The sequence below is a fragment of the Candoia aspera genome, chromosome 2 (genome assembly GCF_035149785.1).
Source record: "Candoia aspera isolate rCanAsp1 chromosome 2, rCanAsp1.hap2, whole genome shotgun sequence".
In the NCBI taxonomy this organism is placed as follows: domain Eukaryota; kingdom Metazoa; phylum Chordata; class Lepidosauria; order Squamata; family Boidae; genus Candoia; species Candoia aspera.
In genome coordinates this window covers 134974545-134997487 of record NC_086154.1, presented here as the reverse complement: position 1 = coordinate 134997487, position 22943 = coordinate 134974545, and the positions used below count along the sequence as shown (strand labels likewise).

Genomic DNA, 22943 nt, shown 5'->3' with positions numbered 1-22943 from the left:
GACAGATTACTTTACAATAAGTTTTACAATAAAGCTTAAGTGGTTAGAGATGAGCTTAGCTGCCAAAGCAGGGCAGGGGAGCCATTCCTGACAGAGGTAAGAAGGAGCATAAAATGGGGGATTCCATAATGGCTTGATTTAAGAAACAGATTCTCAAGAGTATGAAAAATAATTTTGTTTATTCGTTTAGTTGCTTCCGACTCTTCGTGACTTCATGGACCAGCCCACGCCAGAGCTTCCTGTCAGTCAACACCCCCAGCTCCCCCAGGGACGAGTCCGTCACCTCTAGAATATCATCCATCCATCTTGCCCTTGGTCGGCCCTTCTTCCTTTTGCCCTCCACTCTCCCTAGCATCAGCATCTTCTCCAGGGTGTCCTGTCTTCTCATTATGTGGCCAAAGTATTTCAGTTTTGCCTTTAATATCATTCCCTCAAGTGAGCAGTCTGGCTTTATTTCCTGGAGTATGGACCGGTTTGATCTTCTTGCAGTCCAAGGCACTCTCAGAATTTTCCTCCAGCACCACAGTTCAAAAGCATCGATATTCCTTCTCTCAGCCTTCCTTATGGTCCAGCTCTCCCAGCCATATGTTACTACAGGGAACACCATTGCTTTAACTATGCGGACCTTTGTTGTCAGTGTGATGTCTCTGCTCTTAACTATTTTATCGAGATTTGTCATTGCTCTTCTCCCAAGGATTAAGCATCTTCTGATTTCCTGACTGCAGTCAGCATCTGCAGTAATCTTCGCACCTAGAAATACAAAGTCTTTCACTGCTTCTACATTTTCTCCCTCTATTTGCCAGTTATCAATCAAGCTGGTTGCCATAATCTTGGTTTTTTTGAGGTTAGGGTGTTTTTGAGGTTTTTTTGAGGCTAGAACAGCATGTCGCATGTGTTCTGCATACAAGTTGAATAGGTAGGGTGAGAGTATACAGCCCTGCCGTACTCCTTTCCCAATCTTAAACCAGTCCGTTGTTCCGTGGTCTGTTCTTACTGTTGCTACTTGGTCGTTATACAGATTCTTCAGGAGGCAGGCAAGATGACTTGGTATCCCCATACCGCTAAGAACTTGCCACAATTTGTTCTGGTCCACACAGTCAAAGGCTTTACAATAGTCAATAAAACAGAAATAAATGTTTTTCTGAAACTCCCTGGCTTTTTCCATTATCCAGCAGATATTGGCAATTTGGTCCCGAGTTCCTCTGACTTTTCTAAACCCAGCTTGTACATCTGGCAATTCTCGCTCCATGAATTGCTGAAGTCTACCTTGCAGGATCTTGAGCATTACCTTACTGGCATGTGAAATGAGTGCCACTGTTCGATAGTTTGAACATTCTTTAGTGTTTCCCTTTTTTGGTATGGGGATATAAGTTGGTTTTTTCCAGTCTGATGGCCATTCTTGTGTTTTCCAAATTTGCTGGCATATAGCATGCATTACCTTGACATCATCATCTTGCAAGATTTTGAACAATTCAGCTGGGATGCCGTCGTCTCCTGCTGCCTTGTTATTAGCAATGCTTCTGAAGGCCCATTCAACCTCACTCTTCAGGATGTCTGGCTCTAGCTCCCTGACCACACCGTCAAAGCTATCCCCGATATTGTTATCCTTCCTATACAGGTCTTCTGTATATTCTTGCCACCTTTTCTTGATCTCTTCTTCTTCTGTTAGGTCCTTGCCATCTTTGTTTTTGATCATGCCCATTTTTGCCTGGAATTTACCTCCAATGTTTCTAATGTTCTGGAAGAGGTCTCTTGTCCTTCCTATTCTATTGTCTTCTTCCACTTCCACGCATTGCTTGTTTAAAAATAATTCCTTATCTCTTCTGGCTAACCTCTGGAATTTTGCATTTAATTGGGCATATCTCCCCCTATCACTGTTGCCTTTTGCTTTCCTTCTTTCTTGGGCTACTTCTAGTGTCTCAGCAGACAGCCATTTTGCCTTTTTGGTTTTCTCTTTCTTTGGGATGTATTTTGTTGCCGCCTCCTGGACAATGTTGCGAACGTCTGTCCATAGTTCTTCCGGGACCCTGTCTACTAAGTCCAGTCCCTTAAATCTATTCTTCACCTCCACTGCATATTCCTTAGGAATATTAGTGAGCTCATATGTAGCTGATCTGTGGGTCTTCCCTAATCTCTTTAGTCTGATCCTAAATTGTGCAAGAAGAAGTTCGTGATTGGAACTACAGTCAGCTCCAGGTCTTGTTTTTACCGACTGTATAGGTGTCCGCCACCTTTGGCTGCAAATGATGTAGTCAATCTGATTTCGGTGTTGTCCATCTGGTGAAGTCCATGTATAAAGCCATCTCTTAGGTTGTTGGAAGAGAGTGTTTGTTATGCAGAGTGAGTTGTCTTGGCAAAATTCTATCAGCCTATGTCCTGCTTTGTTTTGTTCTCCCAGGCCATGCTTACCTGTAATTCCAGGTGTCATTTGACTGCCCACCTTAGCATTCCAGTCTCCTGTGATGAAAATCACATCTTAGGCGTGTTGTCCAGTAGGTGCTGCAGATCCTCATAGAACTGCTCTACTTTAGCTTGTTCAGCATCTGTGGTTGGGGCGTATATTTGGATCACTGTGATGTTAGATGGCTTGCCCTGAATTCGAACTGAGATCATTCTGTCGTTTTTTGGATTGTATCCAAGCACTGCTTTAGCCACTTTACTATTAATTATGAAGGCTACTCCATTTCTTCTGTGTTCCTCTTGTCCACAGTAGTAGATCTGGTGGTCATTTGATGTGAAGTGGCCCATGCCAGTCCATTTCAGTTCACTGACGCCCAAAATGTCTATCTTTAATCTTGACATCTCACCAATAACCACATCCAATTTGCCCTGGCTCACAGATCTTACATTCCAGGTTCCAATGGTGTGTTGATCCTTAGAACATCGGATTCGCCGTTCACCACCAGCACCGTCGGCCGCTAGCCGTCCTTTCGGCTTTGAGCTAGCTGCGTCATCACGTCTGGGGCTAGTTGAGCTCATCCTCTGTTCCTCCCCAGTAGCATTTTGACCATCTTCCGACCTGGGGGTCTCACCTTCCGATGGTATACCAACATATCTCTGGTTGTACTGATCCATTTAGTTTTCACGGCAAGAATACTGGGGTGGGTTGCCATTACCTTCCCCAGGGATCGCATTTAGTCTGACCTCTCTGTCATGACCTTCCGGTCTTGGGTGGCCCATCACGGTTTAGCTCATGGCATCATTGAGGTGCTCAAGCTCCAGCACCATGACAAGGTAACGATCCTTTGCTGAAGATGAAAAAGAATACCTCTCTGATTATGTATATGTATCTAGATCAGTGAAGGTGAGAGAGGCTGAGTGAGTACTGCGGAATTCCTTGCTGAACTAGGCAGAAGTAATTAGGCCTTGAACACCAAGGATGTGTAACAGATGTAATTGCGCCCTAGAATGCCCATGATTGACACAGATTAGTGATTCTTCTTCTTAGGTGCCATCATAACTACTTCATGTAACTTAGAATTAAGTTAAGATGCATGTACAAGATATCGCAGGTTACAATTGTTCTGGCATGTGATGACTGGAAGGCTCCTTGAAAGCCAATCATCAGCTTAAAGGCAGACCAGCAATCCAATATATAAATAACAAAGGAGAGGTAGTTGATTCACTTTGCACATATTCCAAGGCACAAAGCCTGAGGAGCTCTGTGAAAGTATGAAAGTTTTCAAATCCATTTCTGAATATTTGTGTAATTGCCGCTGGATGCCTTGTTTCCCTATTATTTCAGCAAACTTTCCGTGCTTCCAATTTGGTTCAAATGTTTATTGTAAGCTGCTTGCGGCGGTATAAGAAAGAGAGGGGATAAAATCAGAAAAGGAAGGGTACATCTGCTGTTTACTTTCCCAGTGTAGGTCAGTTCCACCTATTTTTAATCCAGATATTCCCTGCATCTAGTAATACAGACAGGATCAGTGTGCAGATGTATCTTTTGACCTGCATGAAGTGTCCTCAAGAGCTGTTTCTTCGGGGTATGTTTAAAATCCAAATAATCAGTAAAGTAGAATTTTCATTAAATGATGACCATACCAGCTGTCAACAAACTTAGATGTTACTACAAACTAACACCACTCCAGGACACCTTCCCTCCCTCTCTCTCTCCCTCCCTCTCTCTCTTTCTCTCTCTTTCTCTCTCTTTCTCTCTCACCTTCTCATGGATGGTATTCATTAACTCCACCCAAGCATGAAGTCCATTTAGTTTCATTTCCAATTCTGTTTTGTGCAGAAAGCTATTGTCCAGATCCTGTGGATTAATGAAGACCAGAGAAAAGAATTTGTGAGTTTTCACTTTAATTGGAGTCTTTGGCATAAATTTCAGTCCAAAGCTAAGGGAAGGGAGACTGTTCTTTCCAGGATTAGCATTCTGCCACTGCCATTTGCAAATAGATAGCATTAATAATAGGTCAGAAATTTTTACTTTAATTGGGAAAAATCTCTGCCAACAGAATCTCTCTGAAATATCCACCAGAATGCTTGCCTTCCCCAATGGTATCATCAGCTCCAGTAATTATACAGCTTAGAAACAAAAAATGACCTGAATCTTCTGTTTCTATAATTGCCATTTTGAAATTCAGGTGACATAAAGCATGTACATATGTCTGAGAGGTTAGAGTTTGTAGACTGGACCTTTTTAACTGACTACTTTGTTGGGGCATATCTGCTAGAGAGATTCTATGGCATTCATACAGCAATTTATAAATACAGTATTTTAATGAGTAAAAATAATGAGTAATAATTGACAAATACTGCTTACAGTAACAAGGAATAAACAGCACTTGCTGATGTTGCAACAAAGCAGTGGGGGCACAGGTATTTTCGGGGCAATCTTGTTCCCAGTGCATCATTCAAGGGAGGACTTGTTGTTCAAAAAGGGAATGATCCTGCTCAAAGTGCTACCGCTAGTGCAGTCAGGATAGAGGGTGAGATATGTCTGCCCTCCATTCCTAAGTTTCAAATTAGAAATATATCAAACAGAGCCAGTTTGGTCTAATGGTTAAGGCACCAGGCTGGAAACCAGGAGACTGAGAGTTCTAGTCCCGCCTTAGGCATGAAAACCGGCTGGGTGACCTTGGGCCAATCCCCCTGTCTCTCAGCCCAACTGACCTCACAGGGTTGTTGTTGTGGGGAAAATAGGAGGAGGAAGGAGTATTAGGTATGTTTGCTGTGTTGAATTATTTATAAAAATAATATTGTAAAGGCAGGATAAAAAACCTAAAAAAAATTCCTAGATTTAGGGAACCAGGCTATGTACATCCTCTACAGATCTCATTTTCCACCTTATGTATGATTTCAACAATGCTTTAACAATACTGGAAATTAGAAGGGAATCTGGGGTGGTCCACTATGTCATCTCTTTATCATAAATAAAATACATTGAGGGAATAAATAAGGCAAATGTGTTTAATACAGGATGAATGCAATTAATTTACAGTGAATAACAGCAGCCTGCCCTAATAAGAATTTTTGATGCCTAAGCACCACAGCAATCACCCCCAGCTAACATTCAAAATCATTCCTCTAGAGCTGGCATAAGAGAACTTTGCAGTGGGTCAAGGATCATTACAAAGTTTAGAATAGGAAATGCTGGGAAATTCTCCATTATACACTGAATAGCTTCAATATAATTATATAAGCTTGACCAAGAAATCACAGACTGAATACTAGATGATCCTGAACAATTACAGGGTCTGGGCTTGGATTCCTTTTTTAAAAAATTTATTTTAATTGCTTTTCAGAGGAAAAGCTACAATCAAGCAAAACTGTTAAGAATTCGTGGCCACTGTCCCAAACCAGCACCTCTATGACTCATTTACCTGTTCATTCTAGCAACAATAATAAAAACAATCTGATAGAAAGCAAGTACAATCCAGAATGTGATACTAAGTAGCAGTGAAGCAATTGTGGCAATGATAAAAGTTTTAAAAAATGTGAAAATCAAATGCTAAACTTCAGTAATGTAAAAACTGAATTATCAGATTATGGGAATACATTTCTTGCTATCTTTGGTATGCATTTTAGCAACACTTTTCCCATGATATTACTATTTTATTCCCAGTGTTACTGTTATTTTAAAATTCATGTCAAGCTCTGATATATGAGCTTTAAACAATGAAAAATGTCTGAGACCAATTTTAAATGGAACCTTTTAAAAATCCAAATGTTACGGAATCTGGCCTTTTTCTTCCCGCTTTGAAATTATCCTGTTTCTTTTAAAACCATCCTTCTTCCTCCACTTTCTCAGGTATTGCTTATTCTAAATCTGCAAGTCATAATTCTGGAGATTAGGGATTGCATTAAAGCAAAATAATGATCTAATTCACTAAGATTCTAACAAAACTCCTTTTGTTATAAAAATTTTCCATTCTGTATAAAATCAAACCTACAGATGATTTATCCACCCAGACACTGTGAATTGCTATCCTCTGCCTGGATCTGAGGTTGAAGAATGCTTCTCTGCTTACCTTTTTGAGTGTTGTGAAGGTGAATTCCATCCCGGTGCGTTTGTTTATTTCTTTTTCATATCTAAATGAAAGAGGGATGGTGGGTATGAATGAAATGCCAGAAGGTATCATTAAAAGAGACTGTATAATTTAGGTTCTCTAGATTTGTTCCCTTGATCCCAATGCAGACACACAAACATTCCACAAAAACCCTACACCTGGGCCATCTGTTCATTTAATTGTGAATTATTATAGCTCTTAGAAGCACCAACATATGGATCCATTATACTGGTTGCTCTGCAGGTGCACACTAATGAGAGACCAGCCCTGCTCTGAAGAGTTACCAGAGCACCTATACAATGTCTGGGAAAATAAGATACAAAATAATAATTTTGGAAATAGCAGCAGAAAAAAGTAATGACAGTAACTACATTCAGAACAAATGACAGTTAGTGGGAGTACTAATCATTCATCACTTGGCTGCCTTTAATAACAACAACAACAACAACAACAACAATTCAAGTGGGGCAGGGAGACATCCATGGGCACAAGTGCTATGGACATCTGGATGTCTATAAGGCAGGTCTGATATGGACAGATGAATCATTCTTTCTGATCATTTCTTCCCTGTAGTTTCTAGAAATTAGCATTTAAATCCATGGCTCTTAAAGTGTTTCACCCAATTACCTCTTTTCCTGGTCTCAGATAACATCATTACCACCCAACCCCACCCCGCCTTCCTGATTGTGCTGTTTTGCACAAGTGTCTCAGCAGCAGTAGTCCCAAACTGGATCCTCAACTCACAAACAAGCAATTACAAATTGCTTCATTACCCCCCAGAATATGCCCAAATTACCCCCAGTTTAAGAACCACTGATTTAAATATATGCATTTTGAAAATATTGTCCTTGAAATATGCATTTCTAAATATGTATCTCAAATGATATTTTTAATGGGCTTTGACATATTTTTGTCAGTATAACACCCCTGAATAAATTACAGCAAATGCCACAAATTCAGAATCTTCAGTCCTGCAAAGCAGGATCCGGATTTGAAATATGGTCTATGGCCATGTTCAGGCTGATGGCCACACTTGTCCTTTGAGTGGCATTCTGGGGGCCACACCCTGAAAACTCTGCGGCGGACGGAACAAATTAAATCTAATTAAATTAAAGCCTAATTAAACCCCAATTAAATTAAGTACTGTTAACATATTACTTTCTGCATATTAAATAATTTCCCCTTTCTATCACATTAAAAATTACCTACATGGAAACAATCTTTGGAGGAGGTGTAAAAGCAAAACCAAAGACATGGACTGCAAGATGTGTACCCCTAAATTCAAACACAGTCACTTAGACTAATGTAGCAGGAAGCCCAACACAAACTTTAGCTACCTGCTTGCTAGGTAACATGGAAGCAGGATTTCTAAATAGGTTTCCCTCCTTAGTGACCTCCTAGGATATTTTAAGGTACTAAGGCAGAGGTGGGCAGTTCTAGGCTTCCTGAGGCCCCAAGCCTCTTCTAAACAGTTGGACTGCAACTGCTGAAAATGGGTGGCACAGTTTTTCTGCATTCAGAAGTGGAAAATATATAGAAGATGGATTGTACACTCTAAAATAGGTTTACCATGCTTTTAAAATAACAAAGAATAACCCATAATAGCCTGAAAAAAAGAAGGAACAACCCCAACTCTCTCCATTCTGCATCACTGTCATACCTGGTGTGGCCTTCATCCATCTTCAATACTGCTACCAAAAGCATGCCAGTCCCTGCCCTAAGACTGCCGCTTTAGCTATGATTTTTCTTTCTCAATTCTGACATTTATTTTTTAGTCAAGAAATATTTGCACTTTAGTCTGTGAGATGTAGATCATATCAGTGCCTTCTGCAATTCAGAAGCATCAAATTCCTTAAGCATCCCTATGTCTAAATCATTCTTCAGGCAACCCACTTTTTATCTCCCAATCCTTCACAGCCTAATTTAAAATATATTCAGTATTGATCCAGGCTATTTTAACTATTTGCTTTCTGGTCTATTCAGACATTAGCATTCTATATGTTTACATTTTGCAAGTCTACAAATTATGGAAAACTGTCAGCCAGTACCTGCCTTTTTGGGTACAAAGAATTGTCTGCCAACCAGTGTTCACTTCTATCCTGTCAGACTGGCCAATAATGGAGGGCCTTGTCCTACCTTCTCTGGTTTCCTTGGGTCTATACATAAAAAACTGTTGAAATTATCAGGGGTCAACTCAGCATTGTCTCATAAGCATAAGGGGGTCTTTCTAGTAAACACATCTCTATTGTGCTTGTGGGATGTCACATGGGTCACCTGATTTCCACTTCCTCCTTGTTCTTGGGTTTGGGGATTAACAATCTCCATTACCTCTTGGGCACACCTGCAAGCAGGACGTGCTGCAGAATGCAGCTCTCGTCCTCTCATTTTGCTTGCACCCAGAATTTCTATTTCCATAGAAAGAACCAATGATGATTAAGTACTTTCTACTTTGAATCTACCTGTATCCAGATCTACTGAATAAAAGTAAGCTATCTCTATTTTTTCTCTTCATCTAACTACTGTATGAAGACTGAATTTTATTTCTGAATGTAATTAAGCGTAATGTGCAAGTGTCTTCTTTGGTTCATGCTTCTACTTTGCAAGATTGTTGTTAGCTGCTTGGAGTTCTTTTATTAACCTTTAAAAACTCCATCAAAAACACCTCTTCTTCCTTTCCACAAACAGAAAACTAAACAGAAAGCTAAAATTTACCCCCCTCCTGTGAGTTATATATTTCTGTGCATATATTTATGCACATTTGTCCATTGTTTTCCCACAGAGATCCAGAGAAGCTTAAATCAATCAATAAAGTAAATGCACCGAAACCCCTCAAAATGGTCTCATTTGTCACAGCAGCAAATCTTGATTGCTTGCTTCCCAAAGTAATAATACTGGCAAAGTCCTGCTATAGCCCCCATTCATAGCATGGTAGGATTAACATTGCCCAACACTTGGGGCTGCGCTGTCTGGCAGATCTCTCCAATTTCCCTGAGGTATGTCCTCTCTTTCTAACAGGAGCTTTAAAGATCATAGGGCTGACCCATTCAGTGGCTGAGTATAGATGACCATTTACCCTTGGAGAGACTGATGGGCACAAAATAGCTGTGCAGCCATCTACCCTACAACAAGAAGTTGACTTCTCCCTACTCATTCAGTTTCCCTGGATCTGAGTTTGAAACTGTCACAAGCAGACAGTCAGTCTACTTCCTTGTGGAACGATATGTTCAGTGTGGGAAGGGAAAGGTAGATGAGTATAGGATCCCTGTGGGATGCTGGTCTGTTTAGTTCCTGAAACACCCAACCAAACACAGAAGGGTTTGTCATAGCAAAGCATGTGCCTCTTAGAAAATACAGCGGCAACCCACGGGCACTCTCTCTAATAATCCTCCAGTACGACTCTTCATATTGCAGTAATTCTTCACAGAGAAGGTGGTTAGTTCTGCCAATAGCTGTAAACTCGCTTGATTTAATTTTCTGCTATTTAGGTCACTCCTCCCTAACAACAGGAGAAGGTAGTTTTCTGATATTACACTCTTTGGTTGTTCCAGTTGTTCCAGCTGTATCCATGTGTCATGTAATTAATTGTTCACATCTATGAAAATAGTAATCAACTATACTTCATTTCATTTTACATTCTTCATAAAATATGTAGCAAACAGAGAGAGAGAGGTGTATCTCCTATTGCATCCACTCAACTTGTAAAGATCCTCACAAAGGTAAGACAAGACTAACAATGTGAGGAGTTCCAGGACTGATGGAAGGGGAGGTACAGGGTGGTATCCTCTTGTTCCCCGAAGAGGGATTGTCAATACATGTCTTTAAAGACAGGTTTGCTTAGGTGAGATGGGATGAGGGCACAGCACCTTCACTTTGTGGTCCTGGAGGCCTGCAGGCACGGAGATAGCCAATTACCTCCTCAGTAGGAAATAGGGAGGTTAAGTGGCTGGCTGAACCTAGCAGACCTGCCAAGCACTTGAGAGTGTATTCTCCACAGATGTGCAAGACATATTAACTAAGGAGCAGAGGAAAAAACACGCTTTTCCTAAATTTAAATATGCGTGATAGCATGTGAGGGTTTCTAAATACAGAGGTCACAGCTGGGGAGACCCCCTTTAAAGCGGTGACACCATTACAAGCTGTTACAATATGAACATAGTACATTTTCCCTCCCTCCCTTTCTCCTTCAATTCAATTTCACGAGCTCAGGCAGAACCAGGAAATGTTCTTTGATTCTTAGTAAGCAAAACATGGTCTTTAGATCAGTGTAAGCTATTGCTTTCCAATAGCTATTCTATAAGTACACAGTCCATGGTTGGGCTGCCTGGATGAATTAATTCAAATGTGCCAGCAAAGTGGAAGACAAGGCAGAGGCCTTACTCGGTTTTTCCTGTTCTAGCAAGCAGTTTCCTAAGCAGTTTCCTGTGCCTTGTATGTATGAAATATTTATTACATCCTAAAGACTCAAATAGCTTCCCATACCTTTATCCTCTGCAACAGTGTGACCATGCATCCTACTTCATGAAGGATAGCCCTCCATCTGAACGGAAATCAACGAAGGCTTCTAGGTTTCTGGAATGGGCAATTTGTGGCCCATGGAGGTACCTGTCCTTAAACACCTATTTTGTAGCTACCTCAGATGCTCTTCTTCTCCTCCCCCCCATTCATATCCAGCTGCCACTGCTGCCACTATTGTTAACACTCAGTTACAAAGTCGTTAGAAGATACCGAGAGATTTGCTACACTGATTGCTAAGTTGGAGATCAAAGTGCCTTCTCTAGTGTTCCTGTGTACATTTGATATAAACGGCTTGTGTGGGTAGGTTCTACTTGCAACAAAGCCACTGAAGGAAATGTAAAAAGTCAAGTTAATTAGATGTCAGAGTAATGCTGGGGGGTTATCATGTAATTCTGAAGGGAATCCATTCTAGAATCTGGTAATGACCCATGAGGCGGCTTTTACATGCATGCCTGGCAAACAGGCCACTACCTATAACCCTTCTTACTTGTATTAGTTGCCTATGATAGCCTTGTCTTCCATCTTCTGTTTATTCTTTCGGGTAAAACATCTCTTCCAGGCCTACCTGGAGACACCTGGGATTGAATCTGGAAACTTCTACCTGCAAGGCACGTGCTCATCTACCATGAACCTTCTTCTAATGCTTACACACAAGCTATAATCCACAACTACCCAGAGGTGCTGGAGTTGGGCAGCTTATACATTTAATATGATGTTGCTGTTGTCATACTCTGTTAATTCACTTTTTATGGGCATCTCAACCATCATTCTTCCATTCCCTTTCAGTCCGAAAATCCAGCTTTACTGTGTGAGATGGATAATTTTTCTAACATTATGATTGACTTACAAAAAGTGACATTTTTTAAATACATGCATTGATTTATAGAGTGGGCAGCTGCACTGCCAAGCATCTACATCTGGACATCTCTGCACTATTACTTATTCACAGTGAAGTGCTATGTCTGAAGAAGGCTGGGGCCACAGACAGCCTTACCGGGTTTCAGAACTGGAATAAGATATCTGGAGTTGACCTGGGAGTGGACGGATACAGAAATGCAGTGAGCAGAAAATATTAGGTAGCTGTTTAGTCAAAATTATTTGACTCTCATTATTTATGCCTGGCGTAGCGCATTCAGAAACTTTATACTGTCTGTCAGTTATTGCAAACAACATTGTAAATCTCTAGGTCCTTCTAGGCTTGGAAAGGACTCTTAAGGCCCAAATGTGCAGAAATGCAGGTACTCAGTGTGCCAGATCCCAGCCTCAGAAGTTGGACTCCCGGCCAGACCTTGAAGACCCTGAGCCAGCAGCGAAGATGACACGTTTGCAGCAGCTATAAATGAAAAGGAATCAGCAACAGAAACGCCCTGAGGCTTCAGGAAGAGGCCGCTCTTCCAAAGACAAAACAGATGGTGACAGAACCTTCTCCCCACCCTGGGAGCTACCTATTTCATAAGCCCCATTAGAAGGATGATGGCAGAAAGGTCGGTTCTTCTGGTTTTTCTGCCCTTTGGCAGGAATATTTGACTTGCAGCCAGGCACACACATGATGCTTAATTACAGCCTGCCTCATCGATATGGCCTGCCTGATCCCTCTCTCTCTTCTTTGCAAATGATCTGATGCTTCCTACTAGCCCTAGCCCACCCAGAGAGAGGACTTCAAGATACCTGAGCTCTTCAAACATAAGCGTGCCAACCCTGCCAGAGGCTTCTGACCAACCTGAGCTGGTTGCAGAGGTGTCCTTGGTATCAAAGGGTCACTCTTAAGAGGTGACTCCCAATGGAAGCAGAAGGTTCCTTCCCAGCTCCAAAAGCTGGAGATCCTTACTAAAAACAATATGGCAGAAGGGTGGGCAATTGGGGAGGGGAATATGGCAGTGTGCTGGCACATTCATAAAGGCTGCTAGGTGACGACGTAAGGTCTATGGTAATAGAATTGTGTATGTCATGTATGCAGACTCTTCTTACAGGCTGGCGCTGTGTCTTTTATCAAAAAGAAAGAGCAACCTCTAATGTGCTTCAGAATAAACAAATCTAGTGGATATGATAAATGCAAAAGCAAAACGGTTCAGGATATTGAGCTGTAATTATTAATAAGCAATCCTAACACCGGGAGTGAAAAAGGATAAATATTCATAGAGTCCTTACATAGAGAAGAACTGTTAGTCCTAGTTTGGAACTTTTCCTATTGGAAAATTGTGTTGTTCAAGTCAAATCAGATTAAGCCCAAGAATCTGGTGCAAATGTGTGGCATTTGCAAGGAAGCATTCAAGTATCTTACGGATTTTGAAATTAAAACAACCACCAGCAATATACTGAAACAAAGAAGTTTCACAGATAAATGTGTTGTTGTCCCTGGTTGCTTTTGCTTGCAGTCGGTCCCCACCTCCTTTGGAAAAGTCAACACAGTATAGTATAAAAGCCTATTATGTGAATGTGGCTGAAAACATCAAAAGATAAATGAATACTGTATCAAGATTAAGGGAAATCTCCAGATGGCACTCTTTTCAGGAAGTAAAGATATGTTTAGGTTTTAGGTTTAAGCTTTTTTCCTTTTCATACAGATGACTCCACAAAACATTGTAAAGTCCTTCCTTCCTTCCTTCCTTCCTTCCTTCCTTCCATCCATCCATCCATCCATCCATCCATCCATCCATCCATTTTCAGTGCTAAGCCAAAAAAATGGGAACTAGACAAAGAGAGTTACAAGGAGAAAACAAAAAGTTTACAAGCAGAAATATATAAAATTCCATGAAGGAGGCCATTTATGATGCACTTGTCAGGTTTTGCACGGGCTCTTCATATGCATGGGTTTAGCGCTCTTCTGCAGCACTGAAGGTTAAACAGGGAAAGAGGGATGGGTTCTACCAGCAACAAGTGCATTACAGGTTTTCCATGGCTTTCGCTGATAAAGGATTGTGTATGGCCTACATTTTACTGTTTTTATTACTTTGGAGGGAGCCAATTTTGCTTGCTCTGTCATTTTGCCTACTCCACAGGTTCCTTACCAATGTTGCTGGCCAGGGCCATTCCCTGCCCCCATTCCCTTTCCCGTGCAGTCCCAGTGGAGGACAGAGCTTGCCTAGTCCCTTGCAATTGCAGTCTCCTGTTTTGCCCATCCTCCCCAGCTCTGACCTGTCAGCTGGGCTACTTTTGGACAGAGTTTGGCACTCTTTCAGAAAAGTGCTAGACCATGTTGTGAGCATTTTTATGCCGGCAACCTGTAAGTTGGGCAACTTGACAGACTGCTGAACTAACCATTATAAATATCTACCTACACCTGCCCATCCCCATCTCATCCCACATTAAGAAGAAGGGTTGGTGCTTGTTTCTCCCATTGGTAGGTGACACGCAGTGGGAGGGGAAACAAAGCCAAGGAAATACTGGTGGATAGCTATCACTTTCCTTTACTTGTCTTACCATTAAAACAGGAAGGACAGCCCCACTCCCCAGCCTCATGCAAAAAGACTGTCAATAAGGGCAATGCAATTTATGCCATCATATTTTCCCACTGGCTGACAGATTGGAGGGCAGCACTTTAACAGGGCCACCTAGTTGCATCCAATGTTGGAGCGTGCACTGTGATTTGAAGAGACCATGAGATGAGACTTGGAAGGAACATAAAAGGGAAGAAGGGGAGGAACTGGATGAAGAAACTTCTGAGGTCTCCAGTGCAAAAGCTGAAAGAACGAAAGAGCCTGCCAATCTGGAATTCTGGCCATTCATATGTATTTTCTTTTCTTCTTAAAAAATAATTTTTATTGAAAAAAATTTAGAAACGATAATAAAAGACAATACAAACTACTCTCAGAAAGGAAAAGAAAAGAAAAATAAAGAGAATAGAAAGTGCAAGAGAAAAGAAAAAGAGAGGAAAAAATAAAAGAAAATAAATATTTAAAGAAGTGACTTCTGATCTTCATTACAAGTTCAAACTTAATGATTCTTCACCCCCTATAAGGCTGCATGCAAGTATCTCTTCTTCCCATAACCCTTTCCTTTTCAAAAAAAAAATACGTTTAATCGTGTCCGATTCTCGGAGGCTGCCTGGACAAGTCCCTGCAGTTTTCTTGGCAAGGTTTTTCAGAAATGGTTTGCCCTTGCCTGCCTTCCCGGGGCTGAGAGTGACTGGCCCAAGGTCACCCAGCTGGCTTTGTGCCGAAGGTGGGACCAGAACTCACCGTCTCTCAGTTTCAAGCCTGATGCCTTGACCACTATGCCAAACTGGCTCTCAACCCATTCCTTATCCATACGCAAATCCATAAATCATTAACACGTCAATCCTGGTGTCAGCAAAAAGTCCATAAGGGTTCCCAGAATTTTATAGAAACATATCTTAGTTTAACCTTGGTCAAACAAACCAACTTTGTATTCCTTCCTTTTGCTTCTAGCAATCTTGATCTTTAATTCATTCAGATGCTGTCCTAGGATCTTCAGTTTTTCTTTTTCCCATCTCAAAGGCTTCTTTGAGGCTTTAGCAAACCTCTTTTGTAAATCCAGTAAGTAGTCATTATCCATGTCATTCTCTTGGCTTATCACTTGTATTTCCATTTTAACTGTTGTCTCTGTCTTATAATCCACATTTTTAAAATTTTCCAGTATTTCAACGATTTCTTTACATGCTAATATTTCTGCATCAGATAAGGTTTGTTTCAGCTCTTCATCCTGTAGGTCTTCTAAAGTATTCTCTTTCACATCTGTCTTCTTTAATATCTTTTGGACATAGTCTATCCATAGAGGCAGACATCACTGCTGACATTGTAGCTGCTTGTTTCTGTGCCCATTCTTCAAATATCTTCTGGAATATTTCAAATGTCATACCATTTTCTGCCATTTTGTCTCAATGTTGACCAAAGACAAAGGGCAAGTCTGTCTCTCTTCTTTAATTTTTCCTTTTATGCCTGGAAACTTTAATCCCCCTGTAGTGTCCAATTTCTGAAATCATAAACTCTCGAATTTCTGTTATGACTTAAGGTAGACTAAACAATTTAATTCCCATGAAGGTGTTACTTATTTATGTAATTATTTTCAAAATCTTATAGCAAAAGTCCTAATATTCCAAATTTGTCTGGTCCCTTAATTATAATATGATAATTATTATATAATTATAATAAACTGCCCAGAGTCCCCTGATGGGAGGAGATGGGCGGGGACAAATTGGATAAATAAATAAATAAATAAATAAATAAATAAATAAATAAATAACTTTCTTGGATTAAAGTCTTACTTAGCTTTTTTCCATTTGTTTCAAATACTTTAAATTCTTAAGCTTATAGTTAATGTTTCTTTTATTGTGGAATGAAGGTAAACTCACCAGGTGGCTTTGCAAACTTGTCATTTTGAAGATCTCTAATAGCCTTAAGATAGTTAAAAAGGTAATTTCTGAAAATGATTAAAAAGTGAATTAACAAACCCAGTGTCTTCCTCTCCCTTCCAAGTCCTCTGAGGGACATGCACAAAAACTGGTTGGGAAAAGGATGGAGGCTGAGCTGTCATATTGCCTGACAATTGCATGTCCCTTTTCAAGGTGTGCTTCCTGCTGTTCCTGTGCAACATCTTGCTTAATCCTCAGATGCTTTCAGGGGCTTAGATGGTCGTGTTTTCCATTGGTAACCCTCCCATATTTTCCCACTGCTTCTTTTGATAGGAATGACAGTGGGAAAGACAGAATTGCTAGAAACTCCTGTGAAGGATTGCAGTAATCTTATATTTTGGGGAGCCTAGCTTTAAGGAATACTTATTTTATTGAACAAAGTAAGATAGGAATCTGATCTAAGTAAATGCTAGAAAAAAATATACTGTTCTTAAGCAGATTCATGTAACTCAAGCCAAGTCAAGCCAAAACAAACATTCAGGAATGTAAAACTATTTTAATCCTCCCCTAAAATCTGTAGATATCAATCTAGGCATTATACTTGTGTCTGCACTATGTAACTATTTTAATTTTTTTAGTCCAGGAAATATTTTAATTTTTTAGTCCAGGAGAGCAGCTTGTGTAAAGAATGTAAGAAATGTTTTGCTGACCTTTAGGTCCATGGTGGTAAACTGGATACATTTCTAAAGTTTAAATAAATAAACAAACTGAATGTAAAATGTTATGTTGCAAATTAACATATTCTAATTTCCTCTGTATAATAAAATTGCATTCAGTGTTTGTTAAATTAGAACTGAATTAATAAACTTGATCATCAGTGGGCTTTATTTCAGTCTTTAAACAAAAGATACCCTTCCCATCCCTATCGTCAATTTTATCCACTCATCTTTCTGGCAATCCTCGCATCTAGGTTCACCTTGGGAACACTTCCTGGTAAATGCTTATGATCCAGATGGCCACAATCTGCATTCGTGTATCTTTCTGAAAGACTCTATTTATGGGTATGCATATTATTATTTATTATTTACAAAACAGACAGAAGTGCCATGTGTAATAAAAATATTAATTATAGAAAGCTGAAGAGAGGCCTTGCTTGCAGCTTATATAGGGATTCTAAGGGAAAGAATAAGGGAGATCATGCACTTCTTAAAACACTTTTAATTTTGGATTTGGTAGTAAGAAAAGAAAAACATGCTGTCAGGTAGAGAGAAAGGAAAAAAGGACAGGGAGGAATAGCCATATCATAACCTTAAGCTTAAGTAGGAGGTTGTCATTAGAAGAATGTAGAACCCAGAAAGAAGCATACAGAAAGAAGAGAAAAGAAAGGTTGAGGACTGAGACATTGGAGAGGGCATATTAAATTTATACATAATTACACGTTTATCTCCTTGCTTCTCACATTTCTTTTCTCTTTTATTGAACTTCATGAACTGGCTTTTCAACCAGTGTACAATACCCACTTATCCATCAAACAAACATGAGGTTAAGAACATTATTCATTAACCAAGCTCTAAAATTATGGGGTTGGTTTGTGTCTCAGAAAGGAATAACCTTTCATACAGGGCCCATAATGTCAAGAATGTGGCTTTGTGTAAGCTGATCTTTCCTTAGAAGCTGTTCACAGATCCAATGAAAGAGGAATCAGGAAAGTCCCTTTTGGCATTTGGGGAAAGCCCGCTCTGATACTGCAGCATTAACAAGGCTGAATCAGCTGCAGGACTTCTTTGGCTGAGCAACAATTACAGTGTTTTCAGGAGTAAAGAAAGAGGCAGAATTGGAGGGGGTATGCTTGACATATGACAACTGGGGAAGGTAATGGCAAGCCACCCTGCTATAGTCTGCCAAGAAAATGTTGCGAAAGCGGCATCCCCCCAAAGGGTCAGACGTGACTCGGTGCTTGCACAGGGGACCTTTCACTTCATGCTTGGCATAGCCACAAAAAGTCCATCAGGAAAAATATATACACTCTGCAACACAGAACATAACGATTGCCTTTCCTATTTCAAGGTCACCAGGAACTTTACATTGCAAAGTAACAAAACCTTCACAATAGAAACCCCCTGGCATAATTTCGTTTACGAAGTATGTAGGAATGTAATTCTTACAGGGCATAAAGTTTAACCCCAAAAATATAGGTGAGAGACAGGCAAAATAGAAAGGTGTTATAGATGGGTTCACCAAACCTGCGAAGGACAAGAAGAGAAAAGAGACTCACTTGCTTCGGAAATCATCCATAGAAGCTAGAACTTCATCAAGTTCTGAGTCCAGCTGTTCTTTCTCCGCATCAACAGATCGGATTTCGAGATTCAGTTTGTTCATGTACCGGTCATAAAGGAGTTTGATGTCCAAATCAGAAAGGGAGTTGTCTTGTTCTTTCAAAAAGTTCCATCTTGTGAGCAGGACTTGGTTGTGCTGTTCCAGATTTTGGACCTGTGGATTATGAATAGGTGGAGGAGACTATAAGGATCTCTCATTCAGTGGCTGCCCCAACATAAACATTGCCCGATTTAAGGGATAAAAATATATTTTGCCCTCTCCCCAAATTATCTGTGAATAAGTAGGAATGTTCTTGCCTTATCAGCATTGGTTGATAAGATCAAGGAAAAGTGGACAGGAGGTACAGACTGACTGCAATAAGCTAAAAAGTCTAGATGCCTTTGAATGTAGCTACTGCTTGGGAGGGGCTGTTTGCTGGTGAACTTAACTCTTTGCGTAATGTCTACACAATTCTTTTCCTTCTTTTTTTGTTATTCCTGCTGGAAGGAAGCAGGAATAAGTTTGTGGTCTGTGAAAGAGAATGGTTGGTATATGCAGATGAGGATCAGTTAATTTGGAAAGTAGAGTACCTCATTTTACAGGCAAATAATTTTAATTGGCAATTATTAATTCAATTAATATACATTTATATTTTGGACCTGGACCTGCCCTTTCTGGGGTGTGTGGCTTCTGCTAGGTCTATATATCCATTTATTCACATACACACACAAACACGTGAGTCACATGTACACATATTGTCCTGACAAGCAGGAACCACGCTGAGACGAGGAGAAAGTCTCTAGTGTTTTATTACTGCTACAGTAGACAGGAAATCCCACCAAACTGAAGAAGCGTGGGAAAACCCAGACAGATAAACCCCAAAAGTCAAAGCGGGTCTGTTCTGTGTTTCTTTGAATGACAGCTCAAATGCTCGCTACTACGCATGAGTTTTCCCCCCTGGATAGGGGCCCCCTCCTGCTCGCCATCAGTGCTCATGACACATATACTGGACAAGGTGGGGGGAATCTTCAGGATTAGTTTCGGCCAGAGGCATCTGCAGTATCAGATGCTTTAATCAAAATTAAAGAAGAGGCATTCGGCTATAAAAGTTCTGCTCCTTTCATAGGCGTGCATGATATCACAATGCTTGTACAAGAAGGGCAGAGCTTTGTACTGCAGTAGTGCAATGTTACTTTCATCGCCTCCCCACTCCCAATCCCCTCACAGTTCCTTCTGGTTTCAGCTTTTGGCAACCATCAGTTGTTGATGTGGGGAAGCAGGGCATTACACAGGATCTTTTGGCTGTTTATAACTATTTTCCTGTTTATTCTTCCTTGGGGGGCCATCTTATATTCAAGATTATCTTTCTTTTGGATAAGTACAACAGCATCCACAATATGCCTATTACATTTTTATCCAGCCTATGGATAAAGCAGCCTCTGCCTTCCCCATAACATTACATCTAAATGTTATTACACAACACAAATCAATTCCCACAAATTATTCCAAAATCCAGATTCTAAAATCAACGTTCTTTGGGTAGATGGGTTTTTCTATGAACCAAATAGCCTTTTTTCTTTTGGTAGACAGCTATTTCATTTGGGTCAGACGTTACTTGCATAGCACGTAGCAAGACAAATGTGCTTACAACCAGTTTTTTTTAAGTTCATCCCAAACTTTTCTGTGCCAGTGGCTCTTTAAAAAGCAGTTTGACAGGGTTACAGAACATGAAGGACTTCTGGTTGGCTTCAGGGATGATCCTTAGTCTGTATCACATGAACCACCTTTAGTTTTAACATGGATAGTATGAATCTAGGATTTCACACCATGGTTATCCGGTAGGTCATTTTTAGGCTACTTTATGTGGCAGAGCCTCAGCAAGGGCCAGTACCTGGCCAATTTTATTTGGCCTGGGAGGCTAGGCAAGTTTGGAATCAATTAGTACTGACAGAGAAATACCAGGGCTGTAGACTACGGTGGGAATTTTTAGAAGTATCTCAAAAGAAGGCCAGGCAAGTCATTTCCCTGCTGTGGCTAAGAGAAATGCACACTTGTTGCCATGTGATCTCCTGGCGGTGAGCTTGGCTCATGGGCATCTTTCCCTTTACATCAGTTCAGTCTCACAAGCAATTGTGAAACTGCAGAATAACATCTCTCACTTAAAGAGTCCAACCAAACTGTCTCCTTATAATGGCATGAGCATCAACATGGCAGGTTTGCTTAATATGCCCTGCCTTGCTCAGCATATTTTAAAGAAGGGAATTGGAAAAGACAGGGAAACAGAACACACAGGAACAAGTAAGTGTATCTAGAGCTGCAGGGTTCAGGGCAATCCAGTCCAGGTTTACTTGTACATCACAGCTGATACAACTGGTGTAATCAAACATCTTTCTCTCTCCACCCTCCCCCAGAGGTTTCATCTATTGTTCATGAAACAGCCATGATCTGTTTTTTTTTTTGTGCATGCATTTTTACAGGTAATCGTTCTTTAGCCTTCTCACTTGTTTGCAGAGTAAACACCTCAACACCACATAAAGGCTTTTGAATACAGGCCAGAGAAGCCTAAGCACTGATTTACCACAACACCGTGATTATAGCCATCTGAAGAGTTTCTGCTTGCAGGATACTGCTATACTACCACAACTGTGAAGCTGCTGCTCTGTGTCAGGAGCATTTATTTATATCTATCCACTGATTTCCCCAACTCTAACCCTACCTTCCACATAGCTGCCACTCGAAAAGTCTGTCTCTCTCTCTCTCTTAACAGAGCATCAGACAAAAGGCATGGATGGGAAAGCTGGGTAGCACATTGCTTCATTCTACTTTTGTGGAGGAAGATGACATTATTTTTGTTAAATCCTACTGGCTAGCATGAGCAAGCCTTAATGGATCACCATTCTCATCTTGCTCTTAATTATAGTGCTATGATTATCAGCATAGGTCTGAAAACATGAAATACAGCTGGGAAACACCCTGCTTTCATATAGAAACACACTGTAAAAACTTAAGAAATGGAAGGGCTGGTAATCTGAGAACTTTGGGGGCAGAACATTTAGGAAGTGCAAAAACAGGGTGATAATTATGAAGATAACTAAGTTCTGATTTAGTAATTAGTACTAGGTGTGGATAAAGGTAGTTCACACTGGAATTTGCTCTTTCGCTGCCTTTTCTTTTGAAACTCTTAATATCTAGAAGTTGTTCAGAATGCCTTTTGTTCCCCTGTTTGTATCCTCTTATCACTCCACACCCCCATCTCTTCTGCTGGAATTTCGATGATAAGTTCCATGTGGCAGAAGCCTGTCTTGGCAGTGATATTCTAGGATTAAGCCTCTTGATCTGATAGTGCCACCTAAATAAATGAAAATATGTCATGTTATAGTATCGGGTGTTATAAATTATGTCTCTGCAGCAGGGGAAAGCAAAGCTGAAAAAGGAGAAAGTTACGATGCTTCCTCTTATTTTCACGGAAGTCCCACAGAGATAATAGAACCGCATTCCTCAGCAGCTGCACGATGATCATTGAAATAATCCAGAGATCAGATGACAGCTATAGAGATTTGACATCCTTGAAAAGGAGCTGAGAGAGAAAGTAGATAAATAAACTGAAGCAAGTAACACCAACTCTGCTAAGAAAATAAATAACAAGCTATCATCCCTATTCCTCAGGAAGGACTCATGGTTGAAATTAAGAGAGATAACAGTGGGAGAGGCCAAATGGATGTGATAGCTCTTTCTTATTCTAATTAGGAGTTTTGTAATTTCATTAAAGCTTTAAATTAAAAAAAGCAACAGTCTCAAACTCTTAAAACAGTGATAACTGCAAAGGCATCTAAATAGACAGGTATTGCCAGAATAATTTCTGGAAGATAAATTAATATAAATGGAAATTTCACACAGCCCTAGAAAAAGCTACTACGCTAAAACACACCTTATCTGCAGAAAATGATGTCTTTATACCTACATTAACTGTCTGAAATATATATCTCAATAAATAAATAACTGTCTGGTTTGTCACTGTGGTATTTTGTTGAGATGAATAGAGTCAAGATGGGATTAATAGACACAACCCTTATATTCCCCATCATTTCAGTCTTTTCTAAAGGTCTGATCCATCCCTTCTCTTCCTCACTTGCTAAAATACAACATGAAGGTGGACTCAAATTGCCTTTTCTAAAAGTGAAGGACAATGAAGGACAGATCTTTTTGTAAAACCTTTCTTAACCAGGCTGCCATTCAGATAGGTTGAATTTCAATCTCCATAATCCTTCCAGGACACAGCCATGGTG

The 22943-nt window shown here is 40.3% G+C and overlaps 1 protein-coding gene across 2 annotated transcripts in view; it reads right to left on the bottom strand.

Moving 5' to 3' along the window:
- KRT80 (keratin 80) overlaps nucleotides 1–22943 on the bottom strand; it is a 44239-nt gene that overhangs the window by 11880 nt on the left and 9416 nt on the right. For both annotated transcript variants that reach the window (XM_063293762.1, XM_063293763.1), the window contains exons 2-4: nucleotides 18617–18831; nucleotides 6477–6537; nucleotides 4163–4258 (exon numbers count right to left, since the gene is read on the bottom strand). In XM_063293762.1, the coding sequence (XP_063149832.1) occupies nucleotides 4163–4258; nucleotides 6477–6537; nucleotides 18617–18831 (372 nt within the window). The remainder of the gene's footprint in view (nucleotides 1–4162; nucleotides 4259–6476; nucleotides 6538–18616; nucleotides 18832–22943) is intronic.